The sequence below is a fragment of the Callospermophilus lateralis genome, chromosome 12, assembly GCF_048772815.1.
Source record: "Callospermophilus lateralis isolate mCalLat2 chromosome 12, mCalLat2.hap1, whole genome shotgun sequence".
In the NCBI taxonomy this organism is placed as follows: Eukaryota; Metazoa; Chordata; class Mammalia; order Rodentia; family Sciuridae; genus Callospermophilus; species Callospermophilus lateralis.
The window spans coordinates 59512576-59538028 of record NC_135316.1 but is presented as its reverse complement, the minus strand read 5'-3'; the positions used below and the strand labels follow the sequence as shown (position 1 = coordinate 59538028).

The 25453-nt window shown below is 33.7% G+C and overlaps 1 protein-coding gene across 4 annotated transcripts in view; it reads right to left on the bottom strand.

Moving 5' to 3' along the window:
- The window catches only part of Diaph3 (diaphanous related formin 3), a 464142-nt gene that overhangs the window by 152804 nt on the left and 285885 nt on the right, over nt 1-25453 (bottom strand). For all 4 annotated transcript variants that reach the window (XM_076871975.2, XM_076871976.2, XM_076871977.2 and 1 more), the window contains one exon: nt 20168-20332. In XM_076871975.2, coding sequence (XP_076728090.2) covers nt 20168-20332 — 165 coding nt within the window. The remainder of the gene's footprint in view (nt 1-20167; nt 20333-25453) is intronic.

The following is a 25453-nucleotide window of genomic DNA, read 5'->3' as shown; positions in this document are numbered from 1 at the left end:
TAGTCAAAAATCTCTTCCTTTATTTCTGAGCCCTTTTATATCCTTCTACACTTTAAATGAATCATATTTTCTCTAGAAGTTTTAATGTTGCTCTTCACATTTAAGTACCTACTTTATCTTGAAATCAATGTATTTGAATGGTATGGAGTAGAGACCCAAATATTTTAGAAAAATCAAAAGAAATCATTAAAAATTAGTTCTAGAAATGCTTAAGCATTTTGAAACAATTGCAGATTATTTTCTTCTCGAACTTACCTAGTTTAACAAAACTTTTCCTACTATGGCCTACAAATTTTCACAGTATGTACTTTTTACTATCTTCAGTATCTTTAGTTATGTTTCTTTTTATATTCTTATCATTTTTCTTTTTTTCTTGATTAATCTTTTCAGAAAATTATCTGGCTTCAATATACCATTTTGAATTTTAAAATTCTTCATCACTTATTCTTATTCTTGAACATTCATTTTTTCCCCCAAATCATACAATGTCCTTATTAATTTCTGAGATAAATGCTTACCTTGTTGATTTTCTGTTCATTTTTTGTATTAGTTGCACATGACAATACAATGATCTTGATATGTCATACATTTGAATCAAATGGGGTATAATTCTCATTTTTCTGAGTGTAATTGAAGCACTTAAAACATAAGTTGCTTTATACCACTTTCATTGGATCTCACAAATTCTGACATGGGGTATTTCCAATATTGTTCAGGTCTAAATTTTCCTATGATTTTATCTTTGACTCAGAGTACTTAGTGTGTTTTCAGAATTTTCAAAACAATAGTTTTAAAATTTCATCTTTTTAATTTCTAGTTTCATGTTATTGTGGTCAATGAATGAAAATGACACTTGTTATTATGCTGAAATGTCTTTAGTCATCTCAAGTACATAATCAATTTGATACTAGTTGGTGACTGTACTTGAGCGAAATGGGCATTCTTTAGAGTTTCTATACTATACAGAATAAGCAAATAAATCTATTTAAATTCCTCAAAGCTTTCATACATTTATTTTTTTCTGCTTGACTTGTATGTTAGAGAACTCTAACTTTTTCAGTACAATGATACATCTATCAAGATATTCATATAGTTCATCAATTTATTTGGGGCACATGCAATTTTTTAACTTTTTTCTATCTTTTGGGTGATACTACCTTACTTTCATTTAGTTTCTACTTGTGCTGATGAGAAGTTATTTGTATATAAATATATGGAGGTTATACCTCTTTTCCTGTGGCTACTTTTAAAGGGGTTTGTTGGTGCTATTCTGAACTAATATATGATTTCTTAAAAAATGAGTGCAAAAATATATGTTTAGTTCCTATTTTGTAGACTCTAATCTGGAATTTTTTATTCATTGTGTAGAATATTATCTTTCACTCATTCTCTTGAGTCTATCCTTTGGGACATTCATTATACAGTGTGTTAGGCTTTCTCAAACTATTCTATGTGTTTCTTTAAAAAGTATATTAGACTTCAAAATAAAATGTCTCTCTCTGAATTGCTTTCTAGACAATTTAGTTAGATATACTATACAAACTATTATTTCTTTTCTTAGCTGAGTATTATTTACTCCTTATTCCAATGAATATTACTTTCAATCATCATACTTCCAATTTCATAAATTTAACTCAGTTATTTTACGAAACTGCTTGGCCATTTTTGGTAGACTCCTGATTCTCTGTCTTTATAAACTTATTGTTTTTTTCTTAAAACATGTCACACATTGTTATTCCATAACTAGATTCTTGGTTCTCTATATATTATTTTGCTTTTTCCAAATCATTTCACCACACAATTCCTCTCTTGTTTATTTGGTGATGGGAATTAATTATTCTTATTGAACTTAATTTGTGAGAAACTTCAGGACCTAAATTGTAATGGGTTTTTAGCACAGGACTTTGGGTGAGCTTCTATAAACAACCAGAGATCATTTCTGAGCCTAATAAGATTAAATATGCTCTTGTCCCAGGTTCCTACAAGTTTTATTCAATGTATTCACTTATTCTGCACCAAACCATGGTCTCAGCCATCAACATCCTAGGTAAGTCTAGCTTTCCCCTTCCTTACCTATGCTCAACAATGAAGTTTCAATTTTGTCTTTTTTCTTCTAACCCCTTTGCCCTGGGATATTTCTCTAACTTTCTTACCAAACAGCTGTATTTTAAAATGTTTCCTGTATTCTGACTGAATAAGTCTTTAAGAGTCTCTATTAAACCATATCATGATAATGAAAGTCCTTAAATGTGTTTTCTTTTATATGACTCAATGTCTCATTTCTTAAATACTTTATATAATGTTGCAGTTTTTATAAAGTATATGTATTTCTGGGCACATTGTACATGTGTTTTAAAATCCAGAGGTAAACAATGATAATTGAACAGCCATATAAAATCAATCCCTAACTAAGCACTCACCACCCACAAATGTTAAAACTGAAAGTTAAAGACACCTTTAAAAATATAATAAATATGACGGGCTGGGGATGTGGCTCAAGCGGTGGCGCGCTCACCTGGCATGCGCGCAGCCCGGGTTCGATCCTCAGCACCACATACAAACAGGGATGTTGTGTCCGCCGAAAACTAAAAAATGAATGTTAAAAATTTCTCTCTCTCTCTCTCTCTCTTTCTCTCTCACTCTTTAAAATATATATATATATATAATAAATATGACATTTTACTACTTTTAGAAATTTTTGAAAAATCTGAATTCATTGTTAAATGTGGGAAAGAGTATAATATTAAGGAGGTAGAAATATGAAGTTCTGTTATTTTTGTTAAATAACTATTCAGCACTACAGAGTTGTGTCACTCTGTGAAATAGGCAAAACATTAAATAATACATGAGAGAGGCTTCTGGAAGATAGTGGCTGAACCGTGAGTGAACTGTGCGCCCGGAGATTCAAGCTGTTTCTTCGGTGACCCACCCCACTGCTAGAGACTGCAGTGCTCCGGAAACGACGTGCTAGCAACGCAGAAAAACGGCGCTGCAGATTCTGTGGACTCCTGCCGGTCCTGCCCTCACTGTGCTCCAGGCTGAATTCTGGGTTTGAGACGGGGGAAGGAAGCGGTCCAGTTCTGTCTTCCATACCGGACAGCCAACCGAGGAAGCCAGCGGCCACCATCTTAGAGAGCTGACATCACCATTGCCAGTTTTAGAAAGATTGCACCTCATTCAGCGATAGAACAGGTGTGGGTCATTTATACCACATCCCATACAGCGGGAAATAGCATAAAATCTCTCCTTGGCTTTCCGGGGGCGTGATTAACAGAGTGAGCATGAATAGAGGCGTGAGGAAAGGTAAAGGCACCTGACCTCCAACTCCCCCCTCCCACCAGCGGCGAAAATGAAATCTGTCTCGCCAGCTCTTGGAGGAGGGGCTAGCAGAGGGAATCAAAACAATAAGGTGCCGGTTCCCAATAGCTGCGCTCCATGTCCAGGAAACTGCAGGCCCAGAGTGTACCTTGAACTGCCGAGAGGTATCACACTGGGAAAGGCCTGGCGGGCAGGAGAAGAGAGGGGACTAGAGACCAGGAATAACCTAAGCTAACAGATTTTGAGAGACACGGCGGGGGTGGGGGGGGGAGGGGAGGAGGGAGCGGCCTCACATGAATTGTTTCCTACAGCTGGAGGGCAAAATCTTGGCACATAACCACCTACTGGAAGCGAAGAAAATAGAAGCCTAACAGTGCCCCGCCCTTTTTTCCCTCTTTCCCTTTTTTTTTAAATTTTTAAATTTTTAAATTTTAATTTTTTTTCTTTTTTAAATTATATTATTATTTTTAATGGAAATTTTTATTTTACTGCATTTTATTATTATTTTTTTCTTTTATCATTTCTTTTTCTTTTCTATTCTTTTCTCTTTATTTCCTATCTCCCTCTCTCTTTCTTGGTTTGATTCCTTACCTTTTCCCCATCTTTCCTCTTAAGCATGACCACCCAGATTATGTACAACTTACTAAATGCAAATAGATGAATACTACGAATCGGTCCAAAATCAACCTAAGCCCTTAACTACCCCCAAGTAAGTACTCCTGTCTATTCTCTTGTTAATATCCGCCTGCATTTGAGCAACCCCCCAAAGAAGCCAACATATACTAACTTCCATACCATCAAATCGAACGACCTCAACATAAAATCCTAAGTTCAAACCTCAATTCTATATATGCCATCAAAATCTGTAGGCCTTTAATGAAACTAATGAATTTACCTTAAATAACAATTAAATACAACATCTCTAAACATTGTCTCCCAACACAAAGGAGATATAGTGGAACTATAAAAAACAAAACAAATTTAAAGAAGAAAACAGAAACACAGCACTCAGAGTTGGAAAGTAACATGAGCACCATAAAAAAACAAGGGAAAAAAGGATTACAAACAATGCAGAACAACTTAAATTCACAGGAGAACCTAGAGGCATCAGAAAAATGGACAAAGAAAGAACTAAAGGCATACCTAACTCAGATAGAACGGAATCTTAGAGAAGACATTAGACAGCAAGTCCAAACAATGAAAGTATACTTTGAAAATGAATTACATAAGCAAATTAAAATGCCAAAGAATGAGCTCTACCAGGAGATAGAGATTTAAAAAAAAATCAAATATAATCCGAGAAATGCAGGAAACCATAAACCAAATTAAAAACTCAAACGAGAATATAACAAATAGACTAGATCAAATAGAAGTCAGAACATCAGATAATGAAGACAAAGTTTATCATCTTGAAAAGAATATAGTCAACACAGAAAGGATGCTAAGAAATCACGAGCAATCCATCCAAGAGATATGGGATGTCATTAAAAAACAAACTTGAGAGTCATTGGGATACAAGAAGGTGTAGAGGTTCAGACCAAAGGAATGAACAATCTATTGAATGAAATAATCTTAGAAAACTTCCCAGATATGAAAGATGGAATGGATTGCCAAATCCTGGAAGCCTACAGGACCCCAAACATACAAAACCGTGATAGAAAAACACAAAGACACATAATTATGAAGATATCCAACATACAGAACAAGGGGAGAATATTAAAAGCTACGAGAGAAAAAAGGCAGATTACATTCAGGGGTAAACCAATTAGGTTAACGGCTGATTTTTCATCACAGACGTTGAAAGCGAGAAGAAAACGCTGAAAAATAATGGATTCCAACCAAGAATACTGTATCCAGCAAAATTAAGCTTCAGATTTCATAATGAAATTAAAATATTTCACGATAAACAAAAGTTAAAAGAATTCGCAGCCAGAAAATCAGCACTGCAAGGCATTTTGAGAAAAACACTACAAGAAGAGGAATGAAAAACAGCACCTAAAACTAACAGTGGGAGGTAACTCAGGAAAAAAAAGAAAAAAAATAACCAAAAAGGAAAAACTAGCCAAATTAAAATAAATAAATAAATAGATAGATAGATAAGCAAGCAAGCATGACTGGAAGTACAAACCATACATCAATAGTAACCTTAAACGTTAATGGCTTAAATTCACCAATCAAGAGACATAGGCTAGTAACCTGGATTAAAAAAACAAATCCAACAATATGTTGTCTTCAGGAGACTCATATGATAGGAAAAGACATACACAGGCTGAAGGTGAAAGGTTGGGAAAAATCATACCACTCACATGGACCTTGGAAGCAAGCAGGAGTGGCCATACTCATATGGAATAAAATCAACTTTAAATCTAAGTTAATCAAAAGGTGTTAAGGTCTGTAACAAGTCAGATTGGCACCTGTTATTTTGCCAGAGAAATGTTAAAGTCTGTAAACAAGTCTGCATGGTGCCTGGCAAAATGCCAGAGGGAGTGGTTTGTGAAATAACAAAAACAAGCCATTAAGTGTGGAGATTTCTTATTGGTTGACTGCTGTATCTATTTTATGCTAATTAGATAAGCTGTGTAAAATGTTTAAATACCACTCCTGTCCTACAATAAAGGGCTTCCATTCCTGCTGTATCAAGGTACACAAGTTATTCGTCACCCCCCCATTATTTTGCTGCAGCCGGATTGCGGCAAAAAGGGATAAAGCAGGACACTATATACTGTTAAAAGGAACCATCCACCAACAAGACATAACAATTATCAAAATGTATGCACCAAACAATGGTGCTGCAATGTTCATAAAACAAACTCTCCTCAAGTTCAAGAGTCAAATAGACCACAACACAATAATTATGGGTGAATTCAACAAAAGCTGAATAAAGAAACTATAGAACTCAATAACACAATCAATAACCTAGACTTAACCCACATATATAGAATATATCAACCATCATCAAGTGGATACACGTTCTTCTCAGCAGCACATGGATCCTTCTCAAAGACAGACCATATATTATGCCATAGGGCACTCTTAGTAAATATAAAGGTGTGGAGATAATACCATGCATCTTATCTAAACATAACGGAATGAAACTGGAAATCAATGATAAAAGAAGGAAGGAAAAATCCTGCATCACCTGGAAAATGAACAATATGTAACTGAATGATCAATGGGTTACAGAAAACATAAAGGAGGAAATAAAAAAATTGAAAATGAAAATACAGACACAACATATCAGAATCTATGGGACACAAAGAAAGCAGTTTTAAGAGGGAAATTCATTGCCAGGAGTTCATTCCTCAAAAAAAGAAAAAACCAACAAATAAATGAACTCACACTTCATCTCAAAACCCTAGAAGAGGAAGAGCAAAACAACAGCAAAGGTAGTAGAAGGCAAGAAATAATTAAAATCAGAGCAGAAATCAACGAAATCGAAACAACAACAACAACAAAACCATTGAAAAAACTGATAAAACTAAAAGTTTGTTCTTTGAAAAAATAAATGAGATTGACAGACCCTTAGCATGCTAACCAAGAACCAATTTAAACAGACCAATAACAAAGGAGGAAATAGAAGAAGCCATCAAAAGACTACCAACCAAAAAAAGATATACAGCGGAGTTTTACAAAACCTTCAAAGAAGAATTAATACCAATACTTTTCAAGTTATTTCAAGAAATAGAAAAAGAAGGAGTTCTTCCAAATTCATTCTATGAGGCCAACATCACACTGATCCAGAAATCAGACAAAGACACTTCAAAGAAAGAAAACTACAGACCAATATCTCTAATGAACTTAGATGCAAAAATCCTCAATAAAATCCTGGCAAATAGAATATAAAAGCATATCAAAAAAATTGTGCACCATGATCAAGTAGGATTCATCCCTGGGATGCAAGGCTGGTTCAGTATATGGAAATCAATAAATGTTATTCACCACATCAATAGATTTAAAGATAAGAACCACATGATCATCTCGATAGATGCAGAAAAAGCATTTGAAAAAGTACAGCATCCCTTTATGTTCTAAACGCTAGAAAAAGTAGAGATAACAGAAACTAACCTCAACATTGTAAAAGCTATTTATGCTAAGCCTCAGGCTAGCATCATCCTGAATGCAGAAAAACTGAAGGCATTCCCTCTAAAAACTGGAACAAGACAGGGATGCCCTCTCTCACCACTTCTATTCAGTTTAGTTCTCAAAATACTAGCCAGAGCAATTAGACAGACAAAAGAAATTAAAGGCATAAAAATCGGAAAAGAAGAACTTAAATTATCACTATTTGCGGATGATATGATACTATATCTAACAGACCCAAAAGGGTCTACAAAGAGACTACTAGAGATAATAAATGAATTCAGCAAGGTGGCAGGATATAAAATGAACACGCATAAATCAAAGGTGTTCCTGTATATCAGTGACAAATCTTCTGAAATGGAAATGAGGACAACCACCCCATTCACAATATCCTCAAAAAAAAAAAAAAAATGCTTGGGAATCAACCTAACAAAAGAGGTGAAAGATTTATACAATGAAAACTACAGAACCCTAAAGAGAGAAATAGAAGAAGACCTTAGAAGATGGAAAAATATACCCTGTTCATGAATAGGAAGAACTAACATCATCAAAATGGTGATATTACCCAAAGTAATCTATAGGTTTAATGCAATGCCAATCAAAATCCCAACGGCATTTCTTGTAGAAATAGATAAAGCAATCATGAAATTCACATGGAAAAAAGACCCAGAATAGCAAAAACAATTCATGGTACCATGGTACCATGCTGTTTTTGTTACTATAACAGAGCAATAGTAACAAAAACAGCATGGTACTGTACCAAAATAGGCGGGTTGACCAATGGTACAGAATAGCGGACACAGACACCAATCCACAAAACTACAACTTTCTTATATTTGATAAAGGGGCTAAAAGCATGCAATGGAAGAAGGATAGCATCTTCAACAAATGGTGCTGGGAAAACTGGAAGTCCATATGCAACAAAATGAAACTGAATCCCTTTCTCTCGCCATGCACAAAAGTTAACTCAAAATGGATCAAAGAGTTTGATATCAAATCAGAGACCTTGCGCCTGATAAAAGAAAAAGTTGGCTCCGATCTACATATTGTGGGGTCAGGCTCCAAATTCCTTAATAGGACGCCCATAGCACAAGAGTTAATAACTAGAATCAACAAATGGTACTTACTCAAACTAAAAAAATTTTTTTTTTTTTTTTTTTTTTCTCAGCAAGAGAAACAATAAGAGAGGTAAATAGGGAGCCTACATCCTGGGAACAAATTTTTACTCCTCACACTTCAGATAGAGCCCTAATATCCAGAGTATACAAAGAACTCAAAAAATTAAACAATACGATAACAAATAACCCAATCAACAAATGGGCCAAAGACCTGAACAGACACTTCTCAGAGGACGACATACAATCAATCAACAAGTACATGAAAAAATGCTCACCATCTCTAGCAGTCAGAGAAATGCAAATCAAAACCACTCTAAGATACCATCTTACTCCAGTAAGATTGGCAGCCATTATGAAGTCAAACAACAACAATTGCTGGCAAGGATGTGGGGAAAGGGGTACTCTTGTACATTGCTAGTGGGACTGCAAATTGGTGCAGCCAATTTGGAAAGAAGTATGGAGATTCCTGGGAAAGCTGGGAATGGAACCACCATTTGACCCAGCTATCACCCTTCTCGGACTATTCCCCGAAGAACTTTAAAGAGCGTACTACAAGGATACTGCCACGTTGATGTTCATATCAGCACAATTCATAATAGCTAGACTGTGGAACCAACCCAGATACCCTTCAATAGATGAATGGATAAAAAAAAAAATTGGCATTTATACACAATGGAGTATTACGCAGCACTAAAATATGACAAAATCATGGAATTTGCAGGGAAATGGATGGCACTAGAGCAGATTATGCTAAGTGAAGCTAGCCAATCCCTAAAGAACAATTGCCAAATGTCTTCTTTGATATAATGAGAGCAACTAAGAACAGAGTAGGGAGGAAGAGCAAGAGGAAAAGATTAACATTGAACAGAGACATGAGGTGGGAGGGAAAAGGAGAGAAAAGGGAAACTGCATGGAAATGGAAGGAGACCCTCAATGTTATACAAAATTACATATAAGAGATAGTGAGGGAAAAGGGGAAAAAAAAACAAGGGAGAGAATTAAATTAGAGCAGATGGGATAGAGAGAGAAGATGGGAGGGGAGGGGAGGGGGGATAGTAGAGGATAGGAAAGGTAGGAGAATACAACAGTTACTAATATGGCATTATGTAAAAATGTGGATGTTTAACCGATGTGATTCTGCAATCTGTATACGGGGTAAAAATGGGAGTTCATAACCCACTTGAATCTAAGGTATAAAATATGATATGTCAAGAGCTATGTAATGTTTTGAACAACCAATAAAAAACATAATACATGAGATAAAATATTAAGAATTAATTCAGTTAATTCACCTATGTCACTTCATTGTATAGCATATAATACATAGAAACATAAGTAAATAATATTCTATTACTATATCACTGATTTTAAATATTTTATTATAATATAATTAGTCAATTGTCTCAAATACAATTATCCTTAACAATACAAAGAAGAATCATTTTCTAGTATATATCAATTATATATGCTTCTGTCAAGCATATGATGGAGTGCCAGTTTTAAAAGTTCTATGACAATATAAATGTTTACTATTCAGAGATGTTGAAATAGAGTGTGTATTAAGTTGATTGGGAAGTAAATGGATGCATACAGGCAGGGTTACTTGGCAGGGAAGGTATGATGAATAGTAAATTACACATGGAAGACAAGATGTAGTTTTCAACGTGATGGCTAGCTATTATACATCTAAGGACTTAATTTACATATATATGTACACTGTTTTTAATACATTCAAATCTAATATGTGTTATAAGACTACTCTGGAAAAGATAATTTAGTTTTCTATGTTTTCTCGGAAAAATATTGCAGTTACTTAAAAGAAATTCCTGATATTTAACATTGATATTTAATCTCATATTTAACACTACTTGATAACACAATGAATGTTTTATTTTTTCCCAAAAAGTTATTTAAAATATCAAAGTGTGTTTTACCCCACTTACAAAAAGCTTAAGAAATTAGTCCATCTTAAAAACATGCCTTTAATGTATTTATCAGCCCTGGAAGATAAAATTGTAATAAAATATAAAAACAAAAGTATTAAAAACAAGTGGATTGTCATAGATCCTGAGTTTTAAAAAATCCTTGTATTTCATCTCTAGTTCAAATATTAGCCATTTTAATAGTTTCATCTATCCATCTCAACTTTTTCAAGTTATTATAACTCTATATATGGTTTTTTAATGGAAACTAACAGAGATTTTATTATTTGAAAAAAATTTTTTAAAAAGCTCATGTCTTCCTGTTCAGTATTATATTTCTTTCAACCTTAATGGATGCTCAAGTTCCATAACTGTGGCAAGGTTCCTCTAACCTAAAAATTCTTTTTATCAGAGTATTCAGTTGTTCTTGCCCAACCCTAAAATGATATGAATAAATTCAACTTAAATCTCCAAGCTTTTCAGAAGAGTGGGTGTTAGGTACTATAAAAATAAGGGTAATTTTCTCAAGAAAACAACCACATGAGGGTACAATACACTCCCATTAAACACCTTGCAAGGAGATTGTTCACCCTTAGGTTGAGGCTATGCTAGAAACCATTGATGACTTCTTCAGAAATGAACAGAAAATATTTTAAGTTGAAAAAAATTAAAAATGAATTCCTAAGATCTTACACATATTCTCATAAAGAAACATGAAAAAATATTTTAAAAGTGAATAATAGTCACAGAAGTTTGTAAAGAAACAAAAGTGTATAATCTACTTGTCAGTTTTCCATCAAAATTATTTTCTTTTGTAACTAAACATAAAATTTTTTCCCAAACACACACAAACACACACACACACACACACACACACACACACTTTAAGTACTTAATGGGCAATAAGTTTGTTCCTACTACTACTATTTATAATTACAATAGTAGATGTCATAGAAAGTAATCTAGGACAACAGTAAAATTAATGTAATTTTTCTAGGATTACCAACTAAAATTAAAAATGCTATCAATGTGAATAGGAAAGCATGATATACTGTGCTCTGGTAGAAACAATTCATCTTAACATGTAATACAAGTTGCTATTAGCTGAACTTTATCGACCACTACAGTTGTGAGAAGCAAACTATAATGCCCGAAAGTTGTATAGGTGCTAATGATTAAACTCTTTAGATTGAAATTGTTCTTTTTCCTATAATCAGTTTAAGATTAATCTACAAATTATTTATTAACCCACTGGTGACACTATTGACCCTTAGTAACTTTGCCCTGAGTTTATTTGTAATTCCTTCTAACCCTTCACAAAATTCCCACGTAAATGAGACACTCAACTCATACAGTTGGTATGGTTTGAATCTGGAGTCTCTGACCAAAAGCTCCTGTGTTGAAAGCATAGTTTCTCAATGCAGAAAGGTCCAGAAGTGGGGAATTTTAGGCAATGATTGGATCCATGAGGGCCCTGACTCATCAGTGAATTAATCCATGAAATGGATTTTAAATTGTAAGCCCACCAAAATGAGCATGGACAAAAGATGCTTCCTAGTATAATTGTACAAGCTGGTTCAACACCCATCACAAGCTTTGTACATGATTTTCCCTCTTCTAACAATACTGAATGAATTAATTTATCAATAGCTGAATGGACTGGTGGGAGGTCAGATTCATTGGAGGAAATGGGTCTCTAGAGGCATGCCCAAGAAAGGGTTATCTTCTCCCTGTTCCTCTCTCCCTCTACCCAGGCTTCCTGGCTGCCTTGAACTGAAGAGCTTTCTTTCTGCCACATCCTTCTATCATGCTGGTTCTTCCTTAGAGCCAGACTACCACAGATAAAACCTCGGAAACCATGAGCTAAAATATATCTTTCTTCCTCTAAGTTGTGTCAGGTATTTTAGTCACAACAACAAATAGATGATTAATATAACAATACTTCTTTGATAAAGTATGAAAATTTCACAATAAAGCTTTTCCAAATTACAATTTGATTTCTCATTATGTATTCTCTTTCCTTGTGTTCCAAAGAGATATATTATAAAATAGGGAACTATAAGCTAAATAAAGGTGCACATATACACAAAAGAGTTTCCATATAATACTTAGAGATAGGTATGACAGGATAGCATTTTGGTTTATATAAAATTGTTGATAAGCTAATATCTCTCCACGTGGAGTAAAACTCCACACTGTCCCATGTGAACCTATGTTTACAACGAAACATGAAAGTGATCCTTATAATGTGTAGCTTCTTTTCCACTCCCCTGTGTGTATGTGCATGTGTAAAATATTAAAGAAATGACTATCTACTATACAAAGAACATGACATTTTATTGACATTTCTAATATCCAGTTTACCATCACCTTTCAAATACTTAGTTAATATATCATATTATTACACATGTTGTGCTTATTAATGTATTAAAATAATTTAACTATACCATTTCATTGAATAAAAAAATACTTTAAACATAAAAGGAAAATACAAATTATGAGGCAGTTAATCATACAGAACTTGCCAGTCAAATCATTTATTATCCCATTCAGCAATGCATAATAAAAAATCTTATCAGTAAAAAAAAATTAAGCCACATAGTCTACATGTGTTATTACTGCAAAACGACTAAAGAAAGAGCAGGATCTATCTGAATTATTTTCAAAGTTGCAAACTCACAAATACTAAAGGAGAAGAAAAAAAGTCCATAACCAGAATTATTTTCTTCTAGGTTTGAAGCTTTATAGCTCCAAGTATGATCTCAGAATAACAAAGGTGCTAATGAAGACATAAGCCCTATGTGAAAAGACTCCAAATACAATTTTCAAGTTGTGAGCCCACCAAAATAAGCATGGATAGAAGATGCTTCCTATTATAATTGCACAAGCTGGCTCAACACTCTACCACAGGACTTGTACAAGATTTTCCTTCCTCTGACAACACAGATGAATCAATCTATAAGATTTAAGAAGCACACAGGAAAGACTTAGAGCTTTGACATTCCTGATATTGTCTAGTTGGTCCACATAGTAGTCAGCACAAATGGCATCGAAGTTGACAAGCATCAAATATGTGTAATTTAAATGATTTACAAAACAAGTTTTGTTCTGCTGCCTCCTTGTCAAAAAAATTTTACCCTCAAAATATCCTCCCACTGGATGATTTCTTCCTTCGATTCTTTCTTGTTTTTTTTTTTTTTGCGTGTGATATAATACTTTAGTCTGAAAATGCAGTAGAATAATGAATTCTATCTGATCAACAGAACAAAAGATTAGGTGAGTTATAATTGATTTTGGATTTGTTCACTACATATATTTCAATTATATGAACCACAAATCAACTTCAAGTCTACAAATAGTATGAATGACAAATCTTTACCTGGATGAAACAGAATTTTAACAAGATTGTAGAAATCGTCTGAAGACAGAGGTAAACATGAGAAATAAGCTATTTGATCAATTCACAGTATTCTATTCTGAAAACATAAATGAAAAATTTAAAATATTGATCGTGTTATAATGAGATTTAGAAAGGTAAAATTACTTTCATTATTTGTACACAGCTAACTAGGTATGAGGGTGTATTTACATTAAGTTATTAGATTTTCACAAAGTAATTACCCTAAGAAACAGACTACTATCATCAAACCAAGGTTAAGTACGTTTAAGGAACTTGCCACAGTTATATCTCTCATAATCTGCAGAGATGGGACTCAAGCCAGGTGCTCTGTTGCCAGAGTCTGCCTCTCAAACACTGCTGTCTTCCCAATAGGAAGACAAACAGCAAAACATCACTATTAAAACAACAACAACAACAAATAGGTTGAAGGCTTCCACAAGCAGAATCCATCAATCACTTAAGATCAAGAAATCATTTATCTCCTTGATTGTCATCACGAATAATTCAGGTGGGAGTTATATATGTGGGAAATAAAGCTGAGAGAGGAAAGACTGACTTTTTTGAACCTAGAAAATAATGACTACAAAGTTTGACACATATATCTATGCCCAAATAAAAATAAGACAAAAACCACAAAATAAACCCAGTTTGCAGAGGAGGGAGGTACTATGATCTCTTTTAAGGCAAGTAGTGCTTTTTGTTTATGTTAGTTTCTTAGAAAATACTAATAAAAAAGAACATGTAGTAGCATCCCAACAGAATATGTTGACAAGGTCAGGGGAAAAAAAAAAACTCTACAGAAGTAAAAAAAATAATTCCCACATGGGAATATTTGATATTGCAAACTCAGAGGGTCCACACAGTAGTTACATCTTTAACTAAAACTAAAACACATTTTAATAAGCATAATTTAGTTGAAAATTTATTTTGAAACAGGTTACATTAGGGACAAATAACAAAGGGGTACAAAGAGATAAAAGCATTAGAAACTATTTCTCTGAGATATTAAAGAAAATAAATAAGGTATCAGATGAAATCTGCTTAGAGAGCAAAAAGCATTATACTGTGCTAAGAATTTTAGTTAATGAAAGAGAATAGCAAAGGAACTTTCAATGATAAAAAGGGGAACTGCCATCAGGATAATGAATGATAAAGAAAAAAACCAAAAATCTTATTCAGGCCATGTAAGTAAAAGAGCAAAATCCACTAATAGAACAGGGAGATGGGAACAGGATATGCAATATGTTCTAAGGCCACAGTGACCAATGGCAGGCCAAAAAATTAGGTTTAAACTCAAAGGACAAACAGAAACACACTGCTGAGTAAGATAAAGAAGGATAGGAGGTTGTTAGCAGGATCCAACAAAAATTCCCTAATGAGCTCAATTCATCTCACAGGAGCATGATATCATCTATTAATAACAGGTAGGTTGTTAATGGCATGTAATGAGTCTAAAACCACTCACGAATGTAAAATGATGATTATTGCTACACAGCACTGTGCTCCTAAAGCCATGGATTTCACCTCATATAAAGCTTAATGTCTGAAAGGCCACTGATTTATTCAGCTTATATAAGAGGTCAGGAATTTCTACCTACTACCCCCAAACTGAACTTTATGTTACATACAAGTCCTATAGGAAACAAAAATCTATTATAGAAAGGTGGCGCTGACTCTCTAGCCTTCACCTTTACTCTACCCCTGAAATCAGGTTTCACATTCTGTCCTCTGAGAGGATATTTTATATTTTAAAACCAAAGCAGCCCCCCAAATATTTTTCTACAATGAACCTATCAATGCAAAGAGAATGTTGTTGTACCAGAGTAAGAAAATAAAGTATGTCTTCTGCTGACACCCTCTAGCCTGTCATCAAAAACACCCTTAAAAATTACAACCTTAAATTTTCCTGCAAACTCTCTGAGCAGCAGTGGACTAAGGACAGGCTTTGCAGTCAAGGCAGCATGAGTTCAATTGTAGCCCCTGAGATGGCATGAGGCTTTGCTACTGTGCAGTCACCTCTCTTGTAAGGTGCTATACCTCCCAAAACACTGTGAGAACTAAGTGGGACACTACATGTAAAGCACCTGGCACAGGGTTGAGAAAGAAGCTAGTGCTCAATCACTGGCATTTATTTCTGGTTTTGTCCTGCTGACAATGCTAACAAAAATAAAGCTAGGTGAAATTAAAATGGAAACTTACTCCCTATTTCTGGCCACCTTGGATCTGCAGTTATAAATAAAATGACTCCCCACTGGCATAACTACCTACAGTAGATTGTTCTACAAATAAACAAAACAACAACAAAAAGTTAATTTCAAGATGAGAATTCTCAAGTAAGAGAGGTGAGTTGAACTGCTGTCAAAACGAACAGCTGTTCTTCAGAGAAGCTACAAGATTTTGAAAATTTTCCCCCTTGGTCTACATGGCTTGAGGCAGCAGTCTGGAACAGATGTTCCCTCTTTAGCTATTGTAACAAGGCTCTCATGGCACCAAAAAAAAAAAAAAAAAAAAAACCCCACAAAAAACCCAAAATCACTGAAGAGCTATATCTATACAAATTAGAGCAGTTGCACATTTAATAGGACTTAAAAGAATATAGTCATATACAGTACAGACTCTGGAGCCACAAAGCCTGGGCCAGCACCTTGGCTCCTTGCTAGTTGTACATGATGGGCAAATCAGGATCTCTGTGGGCCTCAATTTTCTCATCTGTAAAAGAGGAACCACAGGAATACCATATCTAGTTTGGGGAAGGATTACATGAGTGGTTACAGCCCTGGAAAATGGCTGGTACTACATGTGTTAGTTAATAAAGCATGCCACTCATTGATCATCTGTTATTCAACAAATTTATTATATGCCATGAGACACACCATAGAGACACAAAGGGAAATAAGATAGACACAGATTTTATGAGAGGCAGCAAATTTAGAACAGAGGTCAGAGGGTAAGTATAATTTAGCCAGACAATTATGGAGTGCTCCAGCAGAGCATACAGTATGCAAAGCGACCTAAATCCAGGCAGAAATATTCCATGTATGGAAAACTGCCAAAAGTGTGTGGAGTAAGGACATAATTCCAAACCACTTCATGTAAAATAAAATGGACCTTTATGTTATAGTAAAACTTGCTTTTCAAGACCATGAGGACACCTAAATGCCAATGGATAACAATGGAAATATTTAATAGTATTTTTTAAATAAAATACATATTTTTGCCTATCATATTAACATGAGTTTCTAGAACAGACTTTCAGTACATTAAAATTCTACATCTGTAGCTACAGAACAAATATTTTCTGAATACTGACTTATTCAACTTAATCTGGTTCCCAAAGATGAATAATATGAAACTACTAAATAGCAATCTCCTAAGAAATCAGAACACTGACTAAACAAGGGATTTGTCACTAATTTTAGTCAATATTAATACACTGGAATTTTTGAAGATATGTTTTTTTTCCAAAATTTAAGCAATATAATCATATACACCCATCCCTGCCAAAAAATAAAAGAAAACAAAAAAATGCGTACGTGAAGTGTCACCACATTTATATAACCATTTCATGTTCAGTCTTCTTTATTCTTAGTTTAGTCTGAAGAAAATTTCTTCTCCAAGAAGAACTATTTCTTATTTAGATACTTTAAGCTTAGTAGTACAATTTTAATTTCATGTAGGGTGTGCATGAAAGTTTGACAGCACCTACTTCTACAACATATAAGACTCTGAAATAGGTAAAACAGAGAAGGCTCTCTGTTACCCATTTTTTTGCCCTTTGCTCTCATTCAAATAGTTTCTCCCTCAACCCACTATTTAGTAGTGAAGATTTCAAGTTATCCATAGAATGCCATAAAGCCCCCTAATATTTTTAAAACTTGAGAAGGTTTGGAATTAGACTTGGATTCAAATCCCAATTCAGTAACCTATAGGCAACATCAGTTTCGTGTAATTAGGAAATTCCCCAAATGCCAGTATTCTTATTTCTAAAGTGGAACACAAACTACAGAATACAGAAGGCAGAGCGATTCAGTTTGAGTGAAGACTCTTATGGAAGAATACATGAGTTCAAAATCTAATTGCATCATTTTATAGCAGTATGACACTGAGCTAGATATGTTCTATTTCTGTCTCAGTTTCCTCATCTGCTACACAAGGATGGTGAAAGCTAAAAATTTTAGAATCACTAAGATGTTCGACTGAGATAATACATGTAAAGAATTTAGAAGAATGGACCATAGACAATCATACATTCAGAGAAAATAATATGTGAAGTGTATTATTATTATCATATATCCATTTATTCCTGTAATTGTCAGGGATCCCCCCAAGATCACCCCCAGGTGTGATAATTTGCTAGATAGATTCACAGAACTCAGAAAAAGGCATTATATTCCTGTTATAGTTTATTAAGTGAAACACAAGATTAAAATCAATAAAGGAGGAGGCTGGTGTTGTGGCTCAGCAGTAGAGTGCTTGCCTAGGATGTGCGAGGCCCTGGGTTCAATCCTCAGCACCATAAAAATAAATAAAGTATTGTGTCCAACTACAACTAAAAAAATAACTATTAAAAAATCAATAAAGGAAAAAGCTATATAGGGCAGAGTCCTGGCTAAGTTGCAGGTGCAACTTGAAGTTGTCTCCTCCCAGTAGAATCCAACAGGGCTTATTATTCTAGGAATAATATGTGACAACATGCACAAAGGAAGTGCTGCCAAAGAGGGAATCTCACCTGAGCCCTGATGTCAAGGACTTAATAAATTGTCTGTATGATGGATCTGAGCTACTCAGTCTCCAGGCCCCCAAGAGACCAACAATGATACAGTGTAGTCCAGGGCACCGCATGATCAAAAATTGGTGTTCACCTGTTAGCATAGTCCATCTAGGTTGATCTCAGATTCTAGTTGTATAAATAAACCCTTATTGGGCAGGAGATTCCAGGGCTTAGAGGTACTCTCTCAGAAGACAGTCAAGAGCTAGACTTTTCTTGGAATAAGAAGTTATATGATCACCGAGCACCCTTTGAAATAACCTTTTCTTGCATGATAATTTATTGAGCAACTTAGATTGTCAGAAACTATTTTGATATATCATTTCACTCAACAATTATACAGTCTTTCAAGGAAGAAGATTACCATTTCTTTTAAAAATATGGAAACTGAGGCTCGGGAAGGTTAAAGGAGTGTTCATAGCCACATGATTGGGGTGGAATTCAAATCTAGCTCTCTCAGACTACAGAGATTTTTGAACTGCTTCCACACCAAGCTATGTTGCCTCAGAAAACATAAAATGTAAAACAATATGTTGTACAGAATATGACATAGATACATCATAATATATATAAATCTAACCACAAAATTCACATCTTATAGTGAAAAACCTAATTTAAAGAATCACTTTGTGGAGAAAATAAACTGGAGCTGTGAGTAAATATGTATTAACTGTAGACTGGTTTTTCTTTAAAATTATGGGTTTTATTATAAGACTATCTAATCTTTACTAAGTGATTATAACCAAGTCCAGGAAAGTCAGCAATAAAGTTTTCCTAAGATTTATAAGAACCAGTTCTTTAAAATTCAATCTTCTTTTTCTTTATGCCTCCAAACTTTTTAATCCTTACAAACATTTGCTGAAATATAGAAATGACTTACCCATTTATTAAGAATAACAATTTTTTCCTTGTAGAAGTATATCACCAGTTTCCCTAGGGAGGCAACAATGCCTTCTCAATTTATTATGTGTGTGGTTCCCCCCCACCCCATCTAATCAGCTAATACTTTTCAAAAGATCTTTTTAATGCCTAAATGAAAGGATTCCACATCAAAGACCTGACCTCCCTATTAAATTATCTGAAGGAAACCCTAGGAATGTAAAATCTATTCAAAGGAAAATCACAGGTAGCTTATTGTACAATGCATTAAGAAAAGAAAAGGAAAAAAGCTTCATAAGAGCTGCATGGAATTTGGTAAAATTATACCACAAAAATACAAATCGATCTTAAGTATAAAGAAACAAATTCATAGCCAAAAACTTATTACAAAAGAGTTCTGTAATCAGCCAGGAGGGAGCCTTTATGAAAAACTTCAGAATTTGTCACTTTTTCAATCACAATTGCTGATTAAAGCTTAATGTTGGAAAGGCCAAAAAGAGAACAAACCACATATTTTTCAATAGATTTAAAATCTGAAATTTTAAAGGTAACATTCAACATTAGAATGTTGCATGTTTGCTACTTGTTACAGATAACAATGAGTAGAATGAAATAATAAAATAACAGATGAGATAGTATAGAGAAAAATACTTAAAAAAAACAATTAAAATTTTTGCCATACCATGAATGTAGTCCTGAAGTTATTTAAGTCAGTAAAAAAGTCTTCCACAGACACCTTCTTCATATCAATGGCATAATATACCATTATACTCTGGTACAATTTTTCCATGTTTTCAAGTAACTTTGAAAGTTTTCCATATTGTTCTTTTGCAGTGATAACAAAGCTGTACATTATAGTTAAGGTATTTTGTAATTTACAAACTGAAGCTTTAGGCATGAAAATACACTCCAAAATTTCAGTCTAATTTTTAGTCACCATTACTTCCTCTACAAAATTCCATGATTATTTTAACAGTCATCCTTACAAAGACAGTCTAGATGATATAGAAAAAACATTTAAATTTAATTTCTAATTAACTCTGGCAAAATATCAGAAAACTCAAATATTTTTATATTTATCACTTCTATTTCATAAATGAGTTTTAAAAAATTCCAATTCACTCAAATAATAATCTATAACATGAAATTATAGCTTGGCAGTTCAAATTGAGTAACTGGAATGATATTAAAATCAACAATCGACCCCATTGAGTACAGCAATGAAGTTGGACAAGTTGGGGTCAATTCATACCTCCTATACTTGGTAGCAGTGTACCTGTGGAAAAGTCTTCCCCTCATTCTGCCTTGATTTCCCCATCTGTAGGATGAAATAACAATAATACCACCAAACTTATAAAGTTGCTGTGAAGAGTAAATGAGTCAATACTAGCAAGGTTCTTAGAAATGTGACTAGGCACTTAGTGGCATTAGTCACTAATTCAATTTGATAGTCATTGATAGTTGAATATATGTTTTAACAAAACCATGGCATTTCCTTCACTGTGCAACAAATTGCTGATGCAATCAGATACAAGATCTTGATACCATATTCTGAAAGACTGTTCTTAGAGGATTAGTTATAACTTCCTATGGTTCCTTGAAATTGGGACATTCAAAGAAACAGAAGATACAGAGTTAAATTCACAGAAGTCATGTTAGTATCTTTGACTAATGTACATGTATAAACACACCTTAGCAAAATTTAAACTGAATTAAGTTAAATGAATTCAGGCTATGAGTAAGAAACCTAAAATAGAATGTTTGTATCTGAAAAAAAAAAAATCTCACAACTAAAAAAAAGTTCTTCCCAGTAGAGAACAAAATAAGGAAACTGAGGCAGGCCCTTTATTTTGAGGAAGGGAATAAAACAATCAATAAAAAATGAAAGACCTTGCTGCTGCCAGGTAGGGAATGAATCCAGGACACTAGAAACAATTCTAAAAACCAGAGCCTGACCTCCCTACAGGAGCTGAGGCAGCCAGTCAGTCACAGCTCAACTCTGTAATCCCTGCCAGGGGATCCCCAGGGGATCTGTTTCCCTTCTATTTCTGTTTCTTTTCATACTATGCTGTGCTGAGTAGTATTTCAGAAGGAAAAGTGGCTAGAAGGCGGGGAACCTGGATTCTAAGGCAAGAGCTGGTCTTTTTAATGACCTTAAGATCTATCTGTGACTCAGCTTTTATGTTCATTCAAATAGACACATGCCTCTCTACACTTTCTAGTCTAGATTTTAGTACTGCCGGTAACTGGTACATTTACTTATGATATCACTCTGCAATTCTTGGATAAGTAACAAAACATTTTGTATAATCAGTCAAACCACAAAATTGCAAGAGATCATAAAACAGGTTTCCATATGTAATATCAATATTCATGAAATATTATAGGTAAAGTGGATTTATGTAAATAAAGATCACATTTGAAACTATTAATAAATAGAATATATAGTTATTCGTCTGTAATGTGAAATAAACATTCAGAAATAATAATTCAGAACTCAACACTGATTTATAAATGGTTTTACATAATCAATAAGCTCTCACCTAAAATTATTTATGTCCCAAATTGAAAATATGCATCATTTATATATTCTTAATTCCTACCTAAAAGAAAAACTCACTTCTGTCTTTTCTTGTTGAAACTTATCAATGGAGAATTTCTTCAGTTCTTTGTCTTCCATGATACATTCCTCTGATCTCCACAGTTTTGAGTAGCCATTTGTACAGGTAGATCACAGCATTTATAGTCTATTGCACTTACCTGGAAATTTTTCTGGCATATTTTTAGTGCTAGATCTATAATTAAGTTGTGAGTTTTCCTTTCTAATCTTAATTCTTTAGTGGGGCTTTGTTCTCACCACATTTCTAACAAGTGTGGTCACCTCTTACTTTCTGTTCATTCTCTAGACGCTATCTAACTTCATTTAGTCATCTGCAATGATATTGGTTCCAATTACATATTTCATCCAACTACTATTATTCTTCCTCTTTGAGGAGAAAGGAAACAAGTGTCCTCCAAAATTACTTAACAAAAATCCATGGAATGCCTTACTCATAAAATTGCACATATTCATGCATAGGCACACACATAATTTGGATGTAAAGAGCTAACAGAATTACTAAAGATTATCTACCCTAGAAAATAGGTTAATGACATTATTTTGGAGAATATCTATGATTAGATGATTCTATAACTACTCCTTTGCTGCCCCTATCACTGCTTATAAGGTTTTGAGTTTTAAGAATAGGTACTTCACAAATACTGATAATTTTATTCTCGAGAATCTGGTAAACAAATGAAAATAAAGCAAACACCTTTTTTTTTAGATTTTCAGGTAATAATCATAAGTAATGAAATATCAGAAATGTCTGTGCAGATTTATAAAACAGAACAATTTTATTAAAAGATGTGATGAAAAAGATGACTGAGAGCCAGAAGCATGGAAATGACATGGTTTTGTTCTAACAGCTAGAGAGCTTTTAAGTCAATTTTCTTATCATTATTACATATAAAGCAATTTGCTGCCAAAGGAAATGAAGTGGGGCTTTGAGTAACTGGAATTACCCACAAGAATGGCAAAATCGTGATTAAACTGAAACAATTTTGGAAATAGCCAAATTAATCCTTGGAAGTTTAAAATGACTGTCTGATAGGATGGAATAACTGGTTACACGAATGAGGCACACTATGTCAGTACTGAAGGGCTACTCTCATTAAGGGATGGTGAAAGATCTAGATAAAAAAATCATCATCATCTAAAAGAAAAATAAGTGAAGCTGCTAAACTCTAAATAAATGTAACATCCATGTCAGCAATAGCTGGGCTTTAATTATCTTTTTCCAAGAATAAAATCCTTTTCCCAGAATAAAATTCTATATGTGCAAAGAACTTTAGAAAAACATTGTAAGATACTCAACAAAATATACTTTTGAATAAAGTCATGCAAAAATATTTACATTCTAACTGCATGATGTTTTATGAAATCTATTTTTTTTCTTGACCTTAAATAAAATTCAGGACAAATTCTCATTCATTTCTAAGTGAATCAGTGTAATCCTCCCCCATTTGAAAAACATATGACAACCATGTTCATATGCATTGAAATACAAGTATTTAATGTTTAGCATGACTCAGATTTGGTAATTCTCTTCTGGCCTGCCAGTGGTGCATACTCCCAAACTATCTACCAGACATATATTTCACATTTATTCTCTGGTTATATTTTCATTATTGTATTTCTGCCATCTGCAATAATAAGTCTTCCAAGGACCAGCTTCAATCAGTCCCTTGTGTTTAATAATTTGGCTACGCTGTCCTAGGATCGAGTCTGCCCTTCAGTCAGTATTCCCAAAGTTCACTGCACTTCAAACACTCTTCTAGAGGGTACAGTCCCTGCAGTTGTGAAACATACATCTTAGATTGTGAAAGCACATAATAAGTAAATGAGATTTTCACATAGTCTAAGTATAAAGAAGAAAATAAAACTTTTTGATGTCATACAAATCAGAAAGGTTAACTTGATTTCGGCAGTCAAGAAAATCTTGGCTAAACTGACTAAAACATCAAGGCATGATGGTAGAAGAGCAGCCAGCACTAAGTGGTATAGCATTCTCATATAAATGGAATAAGACTGAGGAAATGAAAAAATAATTACAAATTAGAGGATTCATAGAGGAAAAAAAGCAGGCTATTTGTTTGTTGAGAATGGGTTAAGTGAAAAAGAGAAAAGAAGAGAAGAAGGGAAGGAGACAGAAGACTAACTCAAGAGAAGAAAAATTTGCTACAATAATTCACTTAATTACCCCCCTTTCCACTGCTTCAACTGGATCGTGATCATACATTACAAAGGTTTACATTTCATCCATTGCAATCTTATATTCTATGCTCTAGATGTAATTCAACTAAAGAAAAAAAATGTTCTAATTTCTTTTACCTGAAAATGCTGTCTTTTCTGTAGTACAGAACACAGATACATGATATCTGTCTTTCAATGAGTTTACTGGAATGGTTTTAGCATCTACCCCATAATTTAAGAAGGGCCTAAAATATTCCTGTACAGTGGAACAACAATAAAGAAAAGTATGAAAATAAAGGGGGATTTGGATGAAGAAATTTTTAAAAATATAACACAGGAATGAATCAGGTAACTTGTCATATAAGTTGTGATAAATAAAAAAATATATAAATGTTTAACAAAATGATTGTGTTTTTTTTTTCCCTCAGACTCAGGAGAGGGGGTAGAAAGAAAATAGAAAAGCGAGTGACCTTTGGAAGGAGACTATCAAGGGCATGCTCTAAGATCTACTTGTTATTTTCCTAAAAATAAGAAATATTAAAGAATTTAAAGGTCAAAAGAAAGGAACAGGGACTACATGACATAAATCATTGCATTTTCTTAGTTTCTCACTGGTAAGAATTTAATAAGTATGTACTACACATATAATAGCTTGTAAAAATAACAACAATGTTGATCCTACCTCAAATTTGTATTCCACATTTTTCAAATAAATATTTACTGTGGAACTATTCAACACTAATTATAGTTCTGACCAGGCTTAGCAACTGGAAAATAATAATTATTATGAAAAAGCCAATGATATATGAAATAACTGTGCATGACGTTTAAAGGAAGTACTAAATTCGTATTTTCATGTTACAAAGTAGATGTTAACAAAGAGCATGCACTAGAATAATAAAAACACAATATACTGTAAATTGACTGCTATATATATTTGTTATGAAATTTCATAACAAAATTCTACATTAATAATTGAAAACAATTCATGTAACAGATTATTTAATAGTTCAGGAAATCATGATTGTTTAAAGTAAATATGTACTTCTAAAGACTCATCTTTAACAAATTAAAAAACGCATATATTCTTTTGAATTGGTTGATGAACCAAACATTTGACATGTGCCTCAACTAATAAACATTTAAACATAAAACATGAAGTTTGAGTGTTAA